We start from the raw sequence: 19,198 nt of genomic DNA on the forward strand, positions 1-19,198 counted from the left end.
CCAGGTACCAAATGCTCTGACCCCTGAGGGCCCAGCACCAGGGTAGAGAGATGAAAACTGCCTGCCTTCAACAAGTTTGAAGTCAAGGAGCTCAAACTTACCCTACCTTAGAGGTTAGAGGTTAAGGAACTTGCTCACCATCATGACCAGCAAGCAGGGAAGGCAGGATCAGACTGCAGGTCTATTGGACTCCCAGGACTGGGTTCTTCCCTGAAATCCTCTTCTGCTAGGTTCTGAGTCACTTTTCCCTCCAGACTCTTCCTACCTCTCTGACTGCTCTCTCTTGGCTTTTTTCACTAAGACCCGCCTCCTCTGCCTTCCTCTGAAACCTAAGTACCCCCGGCTCAGCTCATCATTTTATCAGCTGTGTCTCCAGGTATCTCCCACCTCTATGGGGAACACTCCCCAGATCTCTCATTGCAGCCCCTTCCTAAGCTCTAGACCTGAATGTCTATTTGCATCCTGATCCTCCAGGTGAACACCCTAGACTCAACAAGTCCCAAACCCGCTTCTGTGCCCAGTTATTATCTCAACAAAGGGCACCTCTGCAGTCTCCATGCAGTTCCTGGAAACCTCTTTACCTCCCCCATCTAATTAGTCAGCATTCACCATCATAAATAGCTTTCCAACTGTCCCCTTCATTCCCCCTCTCCTCTACCTTGAGTCGGACTCTGATGGATGCTCCACAGGACTATCATAATGGCCTCCTGCCCAATCCCTCCTGCCCTCCTCCACTCTCCTCAGCCTGTCCTACTGCACTTTTCACATTCAGGAGAGTCATTTATAGTCAGTCCCTTCTGGACCATAACTATTCCGAAGGCAGGGGCTGTGTATTCTCCCTAGAGCCAAAAAAGGCCTTGACAACTCACGTTTGCCCAGTCAGTGAATGGGGTGTCTGCTGACTCCAGGAAGGCACTTTGCCAAAATGGAAAGGGGAATTATACTTTCATTTTTTATTAAATATGTGTGTGTTTATTCATACACATGTATGAATAGAGAAAAGTTTAAAGAAAATATATCTAAATACTAACACAGGAGTAGTTATTTATAGGTGCTACAGAAAACAGGTGATTTCTATTTCTTATTTATGATTTTCTTTATTTCTTAAGATACGCCACACTAATCATGCATTCCTCGCCCAGGGCTGCATGCTGGCAGAGGAAACCCAGAGAGCGACTTGCCAAGGTTGAATGACAGCTGGCGTCCAGCGCCCGACAGGTGCCCAATATGCCTTTGTTAAATTCATCAGTCAGTGACGGCAGAGCCAGAGCAAGTCTCCCCAGGTCCTTCCCGTTCTCTTTTCCAGTCCCCTGCCAGCTCTGGGACAGGCAGTTTCACTGCCCTTCTCAGCCTCAGTTTCCCCATCTGTAAAATGAGCAGGTTTGAGGATGACTTTTGCAGGTCTTTATTGCTCAAGACTTTATGGCTCAAGACAACATTTCTCTGTCGGGGCACCTGGGTGGTGCAGTCAGCTGAACGTCGGACTCTAGGGGTCGGCTCGGGGAGTGGTCTCACTCAGCGCAGAGTCTGCTTGGGACTCTTTCCCTCTCCCTCTTCCCCTCCCCCATCTCTCTCTCAAAATAAATAAATAAATCTTTTAAAAAATTTATCTGCCAAGGGCTAGGTAGTAAATATTTTAGACTTTGTAGGCCAATACGGTCTCTGTTGTGAGTACTCAATTGTACACTATCTCACAAAAACAGCCACAGAGAAGACAGAAATAAGTACGTGCGGCTGTGTTCCAGTAAAATTTTATTGTGGACACTGAAAGCTGAATTTCATATACTTTTCAGGTATCATGAAATATTCTTCTTTTTTTTCAACCCTCTGAAAATGGAGAACCCATTCTTAGCAATCAGACCACACACACAGGCACGGCCCGATCTAGCCCACAGGGCATCATTTGCCAACCCCTGCTCTGGAAATACAGTTTAAGAGGGATTTGCCATTAGAGTTGGAAACAGTAAATCTCTGCCCATCTCAGAAAAATGGGATAGAAACAGATTTCTTCCACCCTGGAAGGAAAGAGCGGGGCCAAGCGAGCCAAGGTTCTTTGATGATTCTAATCTATGCATACAGTTGCTTCATGGAGAAAGCATGGACTATGAAGCCAGACCAACCTAGGTTCAAACTCCAGCTCTGCCACTTACTAGCTGCGCAATCTTGGACAAGACACTTAACCTCTCTGGGCCTCAATTTGTGCATGTGCAAAATAATGCTAATAACAGCAGCAACGTTACAAGGTTCTTGTGCGGATTAAATGAATTTTTACATGTGGAGTACTTCAGACATGCCTGGCACACAGGAAGCACTATATAGAGGTTAGCTGTCATCATTACTAAGCAAAGTGTTTTCCAAAGGGGAGGCTTACCTATGACAAATTTGTACCTCTGCCTGGAAGAATTTTTCGACCAGTCCTGGACCTGAGTAGGCCACCTGTGGGAAAAGACCATGAAACATGAAAATCCAGCCTCACCCAATATAGCCTCCACCCCTTACTAGAAACCAAGAAGAGCTCGCCTCTCTGAGCTTCTTGAAGACGAATGGCGTGCCATGCCTTTGCCCTTTGTAGATGTCAGCAAAGGTCCCCTCACTGATTTTGTGGTTTTGGTTGAAGTTATCAGTTGCCTGGACCACGTCTGCCTCACTCCAGAAAAGGCTATCTTCAGCCCAGCTTACAAGTGTTTCCTGCTTAGGAAGGGAGGTGCTAAAGTCCTGGGAATGCAGAGAGAAGAGATGGAGATTAATATGGAATTAATATGGAAAATATTTTTTCCCTACTACCTCAGGGAATCTTAGATCATCAAAGCTGAAGGGGTGGAGGAGTTCATCTTGTCCAGTGAGGAGAAATAGTCCTTTATAGGACATGGATAGGGCCAGCTCAGATCCCAGCTCTGCTTCTAACTGGCTCTGTGACCTTGAGTAAGTAACTTAACCTCTCTGAACCTTAATTTCCACAGCAGCAAAAATGAAGATAACAATAGTACTCTGGAGAGTAATCCTGAAGATTAACTAAGATGTGAATATTCCTGGAACATGGCTGGGTTTTTTTGTTTTGTCTTTTTCCCCAGTTTATAAAAGTGAGAACCAAGGAGGTCAGAGAGCTAAGGTGAGGTCACAGAGCTGGTCAATGGCTGAACTGGTGCCCTGGGTCCTATACATGGTATACATGCTGGGAAGCAGGACCTAGGTTCACATAACCAAACGTAATTCTGTGTGAGCCTCTGAAAAGCAGCTCTGCTTCAGTCACGTACCTTCTTAAAAAGAGGTGCACAGAAGTTTAACTTTTTTTTTAAAGCTATCTATGCTCTTACAGACTGTTTTAGAAAATTGGAGGGGAAAAAACCATCCCACGATCCCATTATCCACGGAACTGCTATGAAAGTTTAAGGTATTTCTTATAAATTAGATACACGGGATTTATTTTTAAAATTGGGATCATGCCATACACATAGTTTTGACTTCTGGTGTTTTCACCTTTTTTTTTTTTTGAAGATTTTTTATTTATTTATTTGACAGAGAGAGACACAGCAAGAGAGGGAACACAAGCAAGGGGAGTGGGAGAGGGAGAAGCAGGCTTCCCGCCAAGCAGGAAGCCCGATGTGGGGCTTGATCCCAGGACCCTGGGATCATGACCTGAGCCGAAGGCAGACGTCTAACGACTGAGCCACCCAGGCGCCCCTTTGATGTTTTCACTTAACATTATATCATGATCAATCTATCAATTATTAAATTGTCTTTGAAAATTATTAATTATAAAAACAAACAAATTAAAAACAAAACAAAACAAAACCATGCTTAAGTGCCCATCTCCTTTATGAAAGAGTCTCATTAACCAGACCCATGTAGTATTGGCTTTTTTGCCAGGCGCCCTGCCCAGGACACTTTTGGAGACCCACAAAAATATTTTGATTTCTTTTAAAGCCAGAACAAAAATGAACTTTTAGAGTCAAAGAAAATGTTTTAATTTTTAATCCAGCTTGGATTAGGTTCATCTTTGTGCCAATGCAATTGTAAAATATAATCCTTGATTTTTTTTTTTTTTTTTTTAATGAAGGAAAGAAAAGGCCCACGAAGACAAGAGTGCCTTTGTGGTTCTGGACCCAAGTCATTGAAAATTCAGGATAACTCAGACATGTATTGGGTGGAAAAAGGTTAGAAGAGAGGTGGTTTGTAAGCAAATGACTTAGTATAAATGTAACCAATATATTTTGGAGGGAGAAAGATGCCATGTATTAGCTCTCATTTAAACACAAAGAATGGAAAAGCTCATTAAAAACACGTATTCATGTAAAGTGCACCCTCTCCAGTCACCCCAACCCCAGGCCCCCAGGCCCTAGCTGCATTGACAGCCTGCATTTAGCCTTAGAAGCCTGGAGTAATTCCACAAGTCTCCTTTCTCCCTATCCCCCTAACCCCTGGCCCCCACATTGGTCCCAATACATTACTCTTTTTCCCCCAGTTTATTCTTTTAAGTAATCTCTCTACCCAACGTCGGGCTCGAACTCACGACCCCGAGATCAAGAGCTGTAAGCTCTACTGACTGAGCCAGCCAGGAGCCCCGGCACATTGCATTTCTGAGGAAGAGCCACATGGGGATGGGGGGGAGATTTACCTTTGAATCAGGTGAAACAGGAAAGTCAACTGACTTGGTTTTTAAGGAATGAGGGGCATCTGTAGAAGGAGGCAGGAGGTTGGCTCTGGCTGGAGCGGGCCCTGGAAAGGAGGAAGACAGGAGGGGTTCTCAACCGGTTCCCACACCAGTTTCTCCTTCACTCCACACTTTTGTCACTAATGACACCTGCTATTTCCTGACAGCCCCGGGTGCCAGCCTGCACGCTCCTCACGAGCTAGCTCGGGGAAGCTCTGTAACAACCATGGGCTGGTTCCATATATGACTCCCACTGGGCGGGGGCGGAAATGGAGGCACTGGAGGCGGCTACTGGCCCAGGGCCACACAGCGAGTAAGTGGCAGAGCCAGGCTTCAGATGGAGATCCGTGTGACTTCCAAGCCCTACGCTGGCCCACCTCCCACACAAGGAGCAATGAAGGACACAGAGGTGATCAGCTATGGAACCCGCCTTCCAGAAAATTCCATTGCAGCAGCAGTGGCAATAACCAGCCTCTAAGGGCAGAGGCAGCAAAGAGGCCACGAAAGCAGGTTGGGAGGCCAAGGAGGGTTTCACAGAGGATTTCAAAAAGTGGACATAAGGCATTGAGGGAGTGGGACCGGCTGTGCAGAGGCATGAGAGCCGGCAAGCCCGGGCATGCAGAAAGCACTCAGGCAGGCTTAGCCAGCCAACACCGATGTTACACAAGGCCCTGCTCTAAATGAGTCACTTTGTTAAGTCACTGAACCCTCACAACAATCCTAGGAGACAGGTACCATTATGTTCTTTTTACCGATGGTGAAACTGAGGCAGAGAGAAGTGAAGTAACCTTTCCAAGGGCACACAGCCAGTGCCTCTGGAGTCCATGCTCTTTTTTTTTTTTTAAAGTGGGCTCCATGCAGGACACCCAACGTGGGGCATGGAGCCCAACGCAGGGCTTGAACTTAACGACCCTGAGTTCAAGACCTGAGCTGAGATCAAGAGTTGGCCATTTAACTGACTGAGCCAACTCAGTGCCCCTGGAGTCCGTGCTCTTAATGCCTTAGTGAATGAAGAAGATTCAGGAGAGAGAAGGCTTGAAGAATAGTTTGGGGTCAGGTAAAAGCCAGGTTAAAGAGGTGACATTTCTTCACAGGGCACCAGAAAAAGATTAACCTGAACATGAACGAGGCAGTCTGGAGTTGGGTGAATTAGAGCGGGTGCAAGCCAGGGATGAGACAGAATGAGGGATGAGCTGTGGGGGCCGATCCACGCAGGAGCGGACCTCGGCCAGAAGCCAGAAGCTTCAGATGTCACCATCTGGAAACACCCAGGTGGCCCCATGGCTGGGATGGCCTCTGAGTAACTGGGTGCCAGCCCTCCAAGGGAACCTGGCCTTGACCCCACGGTTGCTGGCCCAATCCATCTGCTTCAGATATTTCTGGTTTATAACATCAGGAAATGAGTGATTAATCTGCAACTCTGGCCATAAAAGAAAATTTAATTCAGAAAACTGAAAATAGCACCCTGATGAAGCTAGAATCGGGCTTACTAAACTATTAACCCAGGCAGTTGATAAAACAAAGCTCACCTAATGCAGGCTAAGACTCTTTCATCCCCACAGAGCCCAAGAGGAGGGGCACCCTAAGCCTCTCTCCCTGAGTCCGCTGCTCTAGACCTCTCGACAGCGGACTAGAGCCATGCCACTCTCTCAAATCCATCACCACATCTGCCTAAGCTTCCCAGGGGCTGCTCCCCGTGACTGAGTGTGGAGGGGAGAAGAAGGGGAGACCCAGGGCCCTGATCTCCCTAAGGACACTCCCTTAGACACTCCCACCCAACTTTCCCACCCTCTCTCCCTCCCCCAGACCCCAAGCCTCCTCCAGCTTCGCCCAGCTCCTTCCCCATTTTCACTCAGGCCTTTGTCCTGTGAAGATCCTCCTGCTTCTCAGGTGACCTGGTCCAATACAGGCCTCTGCTGGCGGGCCCAGGGACCCTGCCTTGCAAAAAGTCTCCCTTCCATTGCTGCCTCTACCCATGCCCTGCCTGCTCTTGGCCTCGGCTCAGTACGCTTGGCCCGGGTCCCCAAACTGTGGTCATGTTCATCCATCTCCTAACTGTTGGCTGTGTCTCTGAGCCACCTCACTGTGAGTGACTTGATGTTTCTCTTTCAGTCCACTTTAATTCACACATTATGTATTTAGCCTTGAAATCCCTAGTTTTTTGTGCATGAGATGTACATCTTTTCTAACATCCATGCTCTCTTGTACCACGGGGAGCCGGGCTCCACGCCCTGGGGACCACTGCTCCGTGGTCGCTCCATTTCCCTCTGCTTCCTTCCTCAAGTTCTGCCCTATCCTGGCCTCGGGGCAGGGTTCTCAGTGAGCAGATGGTCCCTCTCCCTCTCCCTTTGCCCAGTGACTCCCAGGCCAGCACTGGCCTCACATTAACCATGACTTTCTGCTCTGGCTTGATGCCCGGGGTTCGCCTGAGGTTGGGAGGGTGTCACCGAGGTCTGCCCTTGTGACATATGAGGGCTACTGGTTGAAGGAGGGGCTCCTTATCCCTGTGGTTTTGGGGGAAAAAGGAATGGGATTTGAGCCAATGCCACAAGCTGACAAATCAGATAAGAACTAGACTTGCTTTGTAAATGCTTAGTGGAAGCCCTGGGTCAGGGGAGACACTCATCCTCACACACGTCTTTTCCAAAGCACTCACACTCCATGTGCCAAAACTTTTACGAAAAAAAACATTTCCTACGGAAATCTTTCTGGAAAGTCTGCTTTCCCCAGCAGAATATGCCGAATCTCGTCATGCTGAGCTGCGTCACTGAAGGCATGAGTAAAGAGCACTGGGGAGGTGCTGTATCTGATGGGAGGTTTTCTGCATCCTGCCCTGGGGCTGCCTGAGGAGCTACCTGAGGAGCTCCTTTGTCCGTAGCAGAGAGAAATGGGCTCAAGTCCTGGCTCTTCCATTACAAAGATTTGAACTTGGGTGACCTGTACTTCATTTCTTTGAGCTTTCTCAGATGCACAAAGAACAATAAAAGCCCATTCCTTGTAGAGTTCTTGTCCAGACTAAATAACCGAGATGACAGTTACAAAGCACTGAGGTCAGTCTCTGGCACACAGGGAGTCCCAAAGCTGGTAGAACTACACGCAGAATGAGAGATTCTGACAGATAGCCCGCCGGCCTCTCCTAGAGCTACGGCTTTGTGACAGTTGGCGTCAGCCACCAAAGCCCTCATCTCTGAAGTCCGGCTCTGTGAGTTCATTTAATGAGCTGCTCACCACCTGTCTGTGGCTTTCCTGCTCATCCAGTTTCCTCCTCCCTGTCTCTTTCCCATTTCCTTCCCACCCACGAGGGAGTCAAGACATGCAGGGGTTACCGTGTGGGTTCTGGGGCAACTGGCCTAAGCTGGATCCTGGTCCCACCGCTTTCTCAGCCATGAGGCTTCAGCGGGTTATGCATCCTTCCCCCTCTGTCCAGGGGGGCATAAGAGCCCCACATCCCTGGGCAACTCTGTGGGGCACAAAAAGCTCCTACACACAGCAGGTCAGGAGGTCATGTTGCCGCCACCTCTCTCTGTCCCCTGCCCCCCGTCCCACCCCCCACCTCCGCATTTTCCACTCCAACAAGATAATCAGTCAGCTTGAACTCTGGGGCCCAATGGAACTTTAGGGTTTTCCCGAGAGCAGATGGGGTTTGGGTTATTAGATTAAATTAATGATTATTTCTAGTTGGGGCAAAGATAGACAACCAGCTTCCTTCCTCCATCTGTAGACTGTGTTTGTCATCTTGACTCGCTGGGACACATGTGTTCCCAAGGGCCATTCAAGAAAGGGAACGGTGCAAAGGCCTCACCAGATGAGGCTGGTTTCTACAGTAGCCCTAGATAAGGAATACCAGAGGTTGTGACCCCTATCACCTCCCCCATCTGGGCCAGCATTCCCCTAGAATTTCCCTGCTTTGCTATGATTCTTCCCTTTGGCCATCGATCAGTATGCATTTGCTTTAGGACCACTTCCCCTTATCTTTAACTGCTGATCAAAGTTCTGCCCTTGTTTTTGTTTGTTTTTATCTTTAGCTACAGTTAACAGTTCAGACTCCCTGGCCTAGAATTATTTCCCCAGCTTCAGCCTATCTGGGGTATCCGGAACACTGCTAATATTAACTAACATTTGATGAGCACCTAATGGTAGCAACACTGAGGTGTTTGATTCCTTACTACATGCTGACATAGGCTTTCATTACTGTGCCTGCTTTTTAATTTTTTTTAAGATTTTATTTATTCATTTAGAGAGAGAGCGCGTGTGCATCCATGCGTGTGAGTGGGGGGAGGGGCAGGGGAGAGGGAGACCCTCTCAAACAGACTCCGCACCGAGCACCGAGCCTGATGTGGGACTCGATTTCACAACCCTGAGAGCATGACTCTAGCCAAAATCAAGAGTCAGACGCTCAACCAACTGAGCCACGCAGGCGCCCCTGTGCCCGCTTTTTTAGATGAAGAAACTGAGGTACAGAGAAGCTAAGTAATTCTCCTGCTAGAAACTGAGAGGTGGGATTCAAATACAGGTTTGTCTAATGCAAAAACCCAGGCACGCTCCTCTAGGCCAACGCTGACCCTGGCTTCAGGAACAGCATCAATGAACTGAGATTTCTTGGATGTGGGACATTCAGCTCACCACTCGGGAGCCTACAGGAGAGCAGAAGGGAGGCCAGGCCCCTGGGGAGAGGTGGTGAGAATGGACACGCAGGTGTGAATAGTGTGAACAGTGGTGTCCTCCCCCGCCCCCCGCCCCCCCCCCACCGACACCGCCCCAGGGAAGCCATCCATCCGCAGGCTGAGTCTTTCCATCATTTGGCAAACTGTCCCTGAACCCTTCCCTGGGCACAAGGGGGTGGAGACAAATCTGAAGTGGTCAAAAGGCTCTGGGATAGCAGTGTGTGCATTGTCAGGAACAGAGGCATCTAAACCACACTGCTCAGATGCTACTTCCTACTTGCGTGACCTTGAGCAAATCACTTCTCTCAGCAGCTCAGGTGCCGTAGAGGAAAGCAGCAGATGTGTGCCGGGAAGAGGAGAGGGAGGGGGGCAGGCAGGACCACGGTGCCCCACTGCACAGCTGAGAGGGCCAGGCCCCAGCCCGGCCACGGGCCCGTGCAGAACAGAGAGGTCATCAGGCTACCAGGCTGGAGCCAGCAGGAGGACCAGCCCATGTTTGGGGCTCGGGAAACCACAGGGAAAATACCTGGGTCCCAGAGCATATGACCTTAGCGGGCTGCGTAACCTCTCCATGCTTCAGTTTCCCCATCTGTAAAATGGGGATAATCACCATACCTAACTTGTACAGCCAACTGAGGATTACGTAAGGCGGCGTGTCCAGCACAGAGAGAGCCCTCAATTACAGAGCTATCTTTTCTCTTTCTGTAAAAATGATAATAAGCAGTATATATTCTGCTGGCATCTGACTTTTTTTTTGCTTTTTTAATTCAATATACTGTGAGCATGTTTCCGTGTATGTATACACATCCACATCATTTTTAACAGTATTGTATTGTTCTGACCGACTGTCATTAATTGTACCATCCCCCTTGTTGTTTCCAATTTGTTTGCTATTATACACTGAGCTCAGTATCCTGATAGATAAAACATTTCCTTAAATACCTTTCCTTTAAATTAAAAAATGAAATTTAATTTAAAATACCTGGACTTGGAAAGGCATCTGGCCTCACGGATGGCCCCTTTTCCTGTTCATCTTCAGTGTTTCTTACAGAAGCTGCCAGCAGCCTTCCTGGCTTTGCAGCATCCGGGAAGTCTAGGGAAGAAGACTTGACTTTAGGAACTGGTTTCCCTGAAACAAGGTAGAAAGAAAGAAAGTTACTATTACTCAATGAAGAGGCGGGGTCTACAAGTCAGAGACCTGGGCTCTATTCCTGGCTCCACCTCGAATTCACTGTGGCCCAGTGAGTTCTTTCCCTCCTGGCCTCGGCCTCCCCATGTAGGTAGTCGGGGCACACGACAATCTCCTGTGATCGGTCCAGCTCTGACACTGAGTCACACAAAGCTGGCTTCGGATCCTACCAGCAGTGTGACCTTAGACAAGACAGTCTCCTCTGAACCTGTTCCCTCAACTATAAACTAGAGAGGGTTGGGGAGCCTGCATAGCTCAGTCGGTTAAGCGTCTGCCTTCGGCTCAGGTCATGATCGAGGGTTGTGAGATTGAGCCCCACATCAGGCTCCCCACTAAGCAGGGAGTCTGCTTCTCCCTCTCCCTGTGCCCCTCCCCCGCTCATGCTCACTTGCTCTCACTCTCTCTATCTCAAATAAATAAATAATCTTTTAAAAAATAAAATAAAATAAAATGGAGAGGGTAATAATGACAGTATCTGTGTGCCTACCTCCCAGGGCTGTTAAGAGGAAGGTAATGGGAACATAGACGTAAAAGGGCTTTGTAGACTATACATTTCCCTGAACATGGGAGGAAGTTAAAGATATTCACTCCACCAAGTCCCTAGTAGGGCCCCTAAATATGAAAGTCTGGCAGGTCCTACAAGCAGTGGAATCATGTGTATCCTTCCCCGTCTTACAGATGGGGACCCTGCAAACAGCCCCTATGTCAAGTGAGTGCCAAGCATGCCATGCCCAGTGGGCATCCTTCAAATCCTCACAAGTGGTTTGCATTTCGTCCCCATTAGAAATGAGGAAACTGAGGCCTGAGCAGGTTAAGTGGCTGGCCAAAGATCACACCGCCTGGGCAGGCAGGACTGGCCGGAGAAGCCTGGGTGGAGGTTCCCTGGTTCTTGAGAGGAATCCCTTCCCCTTTGCACCAAGGTGGGAAACCCCAAAGGTTCTGTGAGGGCGTATCTACACCAGCTCCCAACCAGCTTCACAGAGGCCGCATGCAGTCTGTGATGCAGCTTCCTCTCGCCTCCTCCGCCGCCGTCCTGGCCTCGTCTCCCCCAGCCGGCGGCCGCCTCCAGCTGGGGCAGCCTCCAGACCCCTCCCCAGGCCACATCTTGCTAAAATACAAGTCTTGTCTCTTCACTTCCCCGTCTAAAGCCTTTACGACCTCCCACTGTCCGGATGAAGTACACACTCTTCTCCCAAATCTTTGTATCTCCCCATTACCATCCAGATCAAACCCAAAGTCCACAGCCCTGCGTTCAAGGCCCTTCACCCTCCGGTGGTCTGGGGCGAACCCGTATTTGAGAACCACAAAAACAGGGGCACTGAATTCCTGGGGAAAGCCTCTGACTTGCTCACACATGCATCAGGTGGGGCTAGGACAAAACGTCTCCAACTTTTGAGTCTCCCTGCGGTAGCAATTCCTCCGGCAGATCAACTGTGTCTCTCTCTAAACAAAACCATTACCGAGGGGCCAAGCTTTTCAAACCCAAGCTTTGCGACTAGAACAATAATGCCTAACAATGCATGGCACTATGCTTGTATGGAACCACAGAGACTGATTTTCACGACAGTCTCTGGCGGCTGACAGAATTGTCTGCATTTTATTTTTAAGCACATCGTGGTTCAGATAGGCGAAATGATTTGTCTCCGGTCAAACTGATAATATTCAAACCTAGGACTGGTTTCGCCGCCCCTGGTGGATTGGCTCAGCTGAAGTACTCGGACACCACTGTTGTGCTCCCCCCCCAGCCCCCCAGCCCCCTCTGCAGATGGCACCACCCCGGGACTACCTGCACAAAGCAGGAGAAAAGGGTGGGAGCGTGGGAAGAAAGGCTGCAGGGAATGCAAGAAAGTAGTAAGGAGGCTGAGCGCTGGATGATGGGTGACTTTCTCCTTTCCTGACAATGACTTGTCATTATTATCTCTTAACGGACTGAGCCACCCAAGCGCCTCTTATTATTACCTCTTAAATAAAATTATGAAAGAAGTAGCAGTGCCGCCCAGCTGGCTCAGTTGGTGGAGTGTGTGCCTCTTGATCTTGGGGTCGTGAGTTTGAGCCCCAAGTTGGGCATATAGCTTCCTTAAAAATAAAATCTTTTTTTTTTTTAAGATTGTATTTATTTACTTGAGAGAAAGAGAGCAAGCGCACAAGCGGGGTGGGGGAAGGGGCAGAGGGAGAAGCAGGCTCCCCACAGAGCAGGGAGCCCGATGTGGGGCTCTATCCCGGGACTCCAGGATCATGACCTGAGCCGAAGGCAGACGCCCAACCGACTGGGCCACCCAGGTGCCCCTAAAAATAAAATCTTAAAAAAAGAAGAAGTAGCAGAGCTGAGCTATTTCAAGTTCAGGCTCTGGGATGGAAACCAGCCCCACGACCTCCCAGCTCTGTTGACCTCACGCCCCTTTTGTGAGGACTAAGGGACACAGTGTGTACAACCTGCTCAGCGCCAACATGGGAACTTCATGGTTGTTGCTATGATATTTTTAAAATATGGGTTATCTTGGGGCACCTGGGTGGCTCAGTCGCTGGGCGTCTGCCGTCAGCTCAGGTCATGATCCCAGGGTCCTGGGATCAAGCCCCACATTGGGCTCCCTGCTCTGTGGGGAGCCTGCTTCTCCCTCTCCCACTCCCCCTGCTTGTGTTCCCTCTCTAGCTGTGTCTCTCTCTGTCAAATACATAAATAAAATCTTTAAAAATAAAATAAAATATTGGTTATCTCTTCAACAGCCCACATATTGAGTGGAAGGAGGGTAGGATGGGACTCTTTCAGTTTTTACTTAACACAACTCTGAATCATTCACACTGTGTTTAAATTTCTTATTATATATATTTTTTACTGTGGTAAATTACGCATGACATAAAATTTACCGCCTACGCCATTTTTAAGTGCACGGTCCAGAGGCATTACGTCCAAGCACCCTGTTGTACAACCATCCCCACCATCCACCACCAGAACCTTTTCGCTTTCCCAAACTGAACTCTGTCCCCATTAAAAACCAACTTCCCATCCCTTCCCCCACAGCCCCTGGCACCCACCATTCTACTTTCTGTCTCTAGAAATGTGACTGTTCATTAAAGTGTTTTAACTTGTGTGGGTGTTTTTCTTAATTCACTTTAATAGCAACTAAAAAGATGTATGTGTCTATCCCATCCACTGACATGGAAAGGTATTACTACACCATTGAGTGACAACAGAGCTTATAAACTATGTAACAAGTTTTCTGTAAAATACTGTATAAAAGTATAGAAGACATCTGTGTATAAAGAGAAAAAGAAGATGAAGAACATATACAAAATGTGAACAGTGATTACTTCTGGGTAATGTGATTATCAATGATTTTACATTATGGGCTACGTTGGTTGGTTGGTTGGTTGGCTTTCCATTTATTCACACTGTAGAATTTTTTAACAATGATCATGCATTGGTTGCAAAGTAAAGTATGTTTCCTAAGGAAAAAAAAAAATCAATCAGGAAGCAAGCTAGTTAGCTCCAATAATGACCAGAACGGAGTCTTCCAAGCTAGAGTGAGTAGCCATTTTTGCTGGGGAATCCATCTGACCCGGATTAGCAAGCAGGTGATCTCGACATTCAGATCCGACTCACTTTTGGTTTTTGCCACCCACTGTTTATGATGTGTTCTTGATATTTTCACTACAAGTATTCTCACCACATCCTGGCCCCAGCTCCCCTCGCGCTGGGCGGGCCAGGCCTGCTGGTGAAGGGGACCTCAGACTGCCACTTCCCACAGAGGCCAGGCCACAACCAGAGGAGTTGCTCCCAGCTGCACTTCCTTCCCGAAGGTCCTACCTGCACCCTGAACTGTCTGTGACCCCAGAAGCACCAGCACCTTCCCCTGTGTGCGGGCCCCACTGAGCCCTGGTTTCCTCATTGTCAAATGAGGGGGGTGGGGGAGGGGACATCCGGGCCTGACCTGGCAGCAGCGTCCTGTTGCTGGGGTCTGTTTTTTATTTCTCTTTCGGCACAAATCTTGGTCTGTTAGGACGTATCTGGCAGGAACACTGAGGCCACCAGCCCATCTGCGGCGGACCTCTAGGGCCTCCACCCATGCGGTACATAAAAGGCTTCATTATGTTTTCATCCTAAGGAAGAGTTCAGCTTTTCTCTTTGTTTTTCTGTTCTTTTGCGGTGACACGTAGTGGCCTACAGCTGGCACAGTGGGTCACGGGCCAGCACTCAGGGGTCGGGGACCCCACACAGGGAGGGGAGAACTGTCCTGTGGCCTCGGCAGGGCCTACCTGCCAGCACATTCCGGGCTGACACCCGCCCTCCCACCTAGTCAACCTCCAAGGGTCACATGCGCCACAGAGGTAAGCTGACAGAGCCCCACGTCAGGCCCACAGCGACAATCTGATGACAAACTTCATTTTCCTGTGAAACCCCTGTCTCAGCATACTGGGAGTTTTCAGATGTATCTGAAGTGCTGACAATAAATAAGAGGTACAAGGGACGCCTGGGTGGCTCAGTCGGTTGAGCGTCTGCCTTCGACTCAGGTCATGATTGCGGGGTCCCAGGATGGGGCCCCCTGGGGCTTCCTGCTCGGCGGGGAGTCTGCTTCTCCCTCTGCCCCTCTCCCTGCTTGTGTTTTCTCGCTTGCTCACTCTCTCAAATAAATAAATAGAAATCTTTAATAAATAAGAGGCATAAACATTAAACATCTCCACTTCCCGTCTTGCATTGCTGGTGCCTGATCTGAGGCAGAAGATGCGCAGTGGGCCTGGGAGGGCCTCCTTCCCCGCCATCAAAACCAAGAGAGGGAGACAGTGTGGCTTCTCTACGTTTCATGCCTGGAAACCTGATCTCTGATAGCCAGGCCGATACGACGCCCACTCTTTCAGGCTGCCACACCCGAGCGCTTATTGAAGTAAAAACAGAATATCGATGACAGGATGGGGCAAATGAAGCCCAAACATTAGTGAGAAAAAGGGTCGTCACAAACATTAAATCTCACCGTAGGTTTCCTGTCTGCCAAGGGGAGACTGGCAGCAAGCTGGGTGATGTCATTCCTACGACAGATAGATAGGGGAAGCCTCGTGCTTTTTTCCCGAGATTATATCCTCAAAAAAACGATTCTACACACGTCAAGTTGATTCTGCAGCATCATGAGATCCAAAAATATAAATTGTGATCAAAGAGTAGAACGGAGCATAGGGTGGGGAAGCTCCCCTTTGTTTCCAGGTCCAGCCCCTACAATTCCCACCTGTGTGCCGAGGGCAAATTTCTTAACCCTGAGCATCATTTGCGTCTATCTGTGGAGTCAGAGTGGTTATAACCTCTCTGTCCCAGGACTGCCTCAGGACTCAGTGGGACAAGATGTGCAAAGCCGCCAGCCCGAGGCCAGGGACAGGGCACAAACTGTGCAAACGGCCATCCTCTGCCTTCTCTCCCTGCCCAAAAAGCGCAGAGAAAGAACCTCTGATCCCCAACGTAGGGACTGTGAAGGAAGCATTTGGGGTGAATGGCTATGGTCAGCATTTTAAAGGCTCTCATGGTAACTGTGACTCTCAGCAGGCGGTGGAATGGTCTCAAAAGGCACAGTGGCTGTGTGGCAGAGTAACAGGGGAACCCAGCAGGAGGAGAGGTAGGACCTGCTTCCGCCTGCCTGTGCTGTCGGAAGCCAACCTTGCTACACACGGGTGGACCCCCAGGGATGGGGAGGGGATGCCAGTGACTGAAGTAACAGTTTCAGTGACTGTGAGCAGTGAGGGGTTGACATATAGGTTCTCAGAACAACTAAATCAGAGTCTGGATGTTCCTGAAAGTTCCCCAAAGGAACTTTCCAGAGGGATGAGGGTTGAGTTTCGGGCACCAGGGGACAGAGATACGGGAGCCAAGCGTTTCTCTGTGTGTCCTTCATGGTTCACAGTGGGTGACAGGCCTGATTTCTTTTTCTCTCTGCTCTGTATTTCTGGGATGTCCCATGCTCTCTTTAATGAGCAAGAATCACTTATGCTGTGGAGCCAAATGATGAGCTCACAGCATTTCACATGCTTCCCATGGGGAAGCCCGGGGTCAGGCTCACTGGCCAGGTAAACGTTCCTGTCTCATGTGACAAACAAGATGAGGACCCGTACCCCAACTCCCACAGAGTAGCCATGAGGATGAAATAAGCAACTCAACAGTGATACGCTATTATTCTTATTTACTGTGGTTATTATCACCATCCCCAACCCTAGGTCAGGCTCTCTCCTAAGTGCTTTCTCATATGCATGACCTGGTTTTTTTGAAGATTTTCTTTTCTTTTTTTTTTTTTTTAAAGATTTTATTTATTTGAGAGAGAGAGAATGAGAGACAGAGAACATGAGAGAGAGGAGGGTCAGAGGGAGAAGCAGACTCCTTGCTGAGCAGGAAGCCCGATGTGGAACTCAATCCCAGGACTCCGGGATCATGATCTGAGCCGAAGGCAGTCGCTTAACCAACTGAGCCACCCAGGCGCTCCGAAGATTTTATTTTCAAGTAATCTCTACACGTAACATGGGGCTCAAACTTACAACCCTGAGATCAAGAGTCACATGCTCTACCAACTGAGCCAGCCAGGCGCCCCTATGCGTGGCCTATTTAATTCAGATAACAGCTCTGGGGAAAAGGTTCAACTGCTATCTCTGTTTTATATATTCAAAACAAGCGAAACCTAGAATAGTTATTTATATTTTGCTTATTTTATGCCCCATTTCCTTCGATTGAAAGGCTTATGCATGCTGAGCCCGTGGGAGAGAGGCCTGGGGTCTCCTCCCCAGCTGCACAGGGACACTGAACACTGTGACAAACCCAGAAACCAACACTTGAGCAGAGGGGACTCTAACCGCCAATGAGGTCTTTCCTCAGTGAGCACAATCTGGAAATCCCTCCCTCCTTCCACAGTCCCCACGATAAACAGTGATGTAATCATTATTACTCTTCAGCTGACTCATGAGGCTGAAATGGATCCTTCTAGAACAAATAAAAGTGACTCAGCCATAACCAAAGAACCCCGGTGCCAACTGGCCATATCAGTGACAAACATAGCTTTCTGGGCCCTCTTTTTTCCTTTCCCTTTTAATCTCTGGGCTGGACCCTCCTGGATATCCAAAGTCCAACACCGACACACACACACACACACACACACACTCAAAACTCCCAATTCAAGCTAGACACAAAATTAGGTAAATCTGAGAGAATGACCTCCCAACGGACCTTCCTAATTGCTCTATCTCTGGTTCTCCATTGGACCTGTACTCCACCAGCTGCTAAAATGATTTATCCTTCCCCATTCATTCATTCATTGTATTAGGGACTGGGGATGCCATCCATTATCAAAACTGACATGATCCCAACATTAAGCTAGTTAAATAAGAGATTTCTAATTATCAACTGGGAGAAGTTTTCTGGTGAAAACTAACTCGACAGAGGGAGGGGTACCCGACAGACTGACTTAGGGAAGCCAGGGAAGGCTTCTGTAGGCAGATACCATTTAAGCAGAGACTCAAACAATGAGAAGGATTAGCCACGGGAAGGTGCAAGGGAGTTGGGGAGAGACCAGCATTCTAAGGAGAACATATACGAAGGTCCTGAGGCAGGAAACAGCTTGGTGTATCTCTTCAGAGGAAGGATGACCCTAGTGGCTGAGCTGTAAATGAAGGGGAAAGTGGCACAGATGAGGTGAAAGAGCTGGGCAAGGGTTAGACCATGTGAGACCCCACGGGCCATGGTTGGGTACAACCTTATCATCCACCCCCATGAACTGAAGTAATCTATGGGCAAGACACTGCTTACCAGAGACTCCTTTGCTCCCTCTCATACCCAGCCTCCCTTGCGATTAAGCTGGGCCACATGACTGGTTGTGGCCAATGGGTTTTAAGTGGAAATGCTACTGTCACTTTCTGGATGGAGCAAGGAAGAGCCAGTGAGCCTCTTTCAGGCCTCTCTTCCCCAGTCACACTGACCCCGGAAGCCATGTGTTCCAGAAGACAGAGCCAGCAGCACCGGACTTTGAGAAATCCATCTGTGTGGTGTTGAACAACGGAGGTTTCAGGGTTTATCCACGACTGCAACATAACCCAGCCTATCCTGGTTAACGGATGATCTCAATATGTGTTCAAAACTTGCAACCCACGGGAGCAGTTACGCTAGCTAGTTACGCTAGCTTAGCACAGAGCAGGAGTTCAATAAAGGGCAGTTCCTTTCATTCCAGCTCTCACCTTCCCTCTCTAAAAAATTGGGGACTAATTTAGATGCATTGCACATATGCTCTGTTCATTCTCACACAACCCCCCAAAATCCCCACAGTGATTAAAGCCTCGCTCTGTTCCAGTGGAGTAACTAATGTGTGGAAAGAAAGTCAGGTGACCTGTCCTGAGCCACACAGCAGTAACTTTTTTTTTTAAGATTTTATTTATTTGGGCACCTGGGTGGCTCAGTTGGTTAGGCGACTGCCTTCGGCTCAGGTCATGATCCCGGAGTCCTGGGATCGAGTCCCACATCGGGCTCCCTGCTCGGCAGGGAGTCTGCTTCTCCCCCGACCCTCCTCCCTCTCATGCTCTCTGTCTCTCATTCTCTCTCTCTCTCAAATAAATAAATAAAAAATCTAAAAAAAAAAAAAAAAAGATTTTATTTATTTGACAGAGAGATAGAGAGAGAACCCAAGTAGGCAGAACGGTAGGCAGAGGGAGAGGGAGAAGCAGGCTCCCCACTGAGCAGGG

General features: G+C 48.7%; 1 protein-coding gene across 2 annotated transcripts in view; it reads right to left on the reverse strand.

Annotated features, from left to right (window-relative positions):
• IRAK2 (interleukin 1 receptor associated kinase 2) overlaps positions 1-19,198 on the reverse strand; it is a 59,005-nt gene that overhangs the window by 22,266 nt on the left and 17,541 nt on the right. Inside the window, exons 3-6 of one of the 2 annotated variants that reach the window (XM_034996388.1) lie at positions 10,298-10,408; positions 4,616-4,716; positions 2,521-2,715; positions 2,372-2,436 (exon numbers count right to left, since the gene is read on the reverse strand). In XM_034996388.1, the coding sequence (XP_034852279.1) occupies positions 2,372-2,436; positions 2,521-2,715; positions 4,616-4,716; positions 10,298-10,408 (472 nt within the window). Of the gene's footprint in view, positions 1-2,371; positions 2,437-2,520; positions 2,716-4,615; positions 4,717-10,297; positions 10,445-19,198 lie in introns of both variants that reach the window. The other variant, XM_034996387.1, reaches the window with a different exon arrangement.

The sequence above is a fragment of the Mirounga leonina genome, unplaced genomic scaffold (genome assembly GCF_011800145.1).
Source record: "Mirounga leonina isolate KUSES-001 unplaced genomic scaffold, KU_Mleo_1.0 Mir_94, whole genome shotgun sequence".
In the NCBI taxonomy this organism is placed as follows: domain Eukaryota; kingdom Metazoa; phylum Chordata; class Mammalia; order Carnivora; family Phocidae; genus Mirounga; species Mirounga leonina.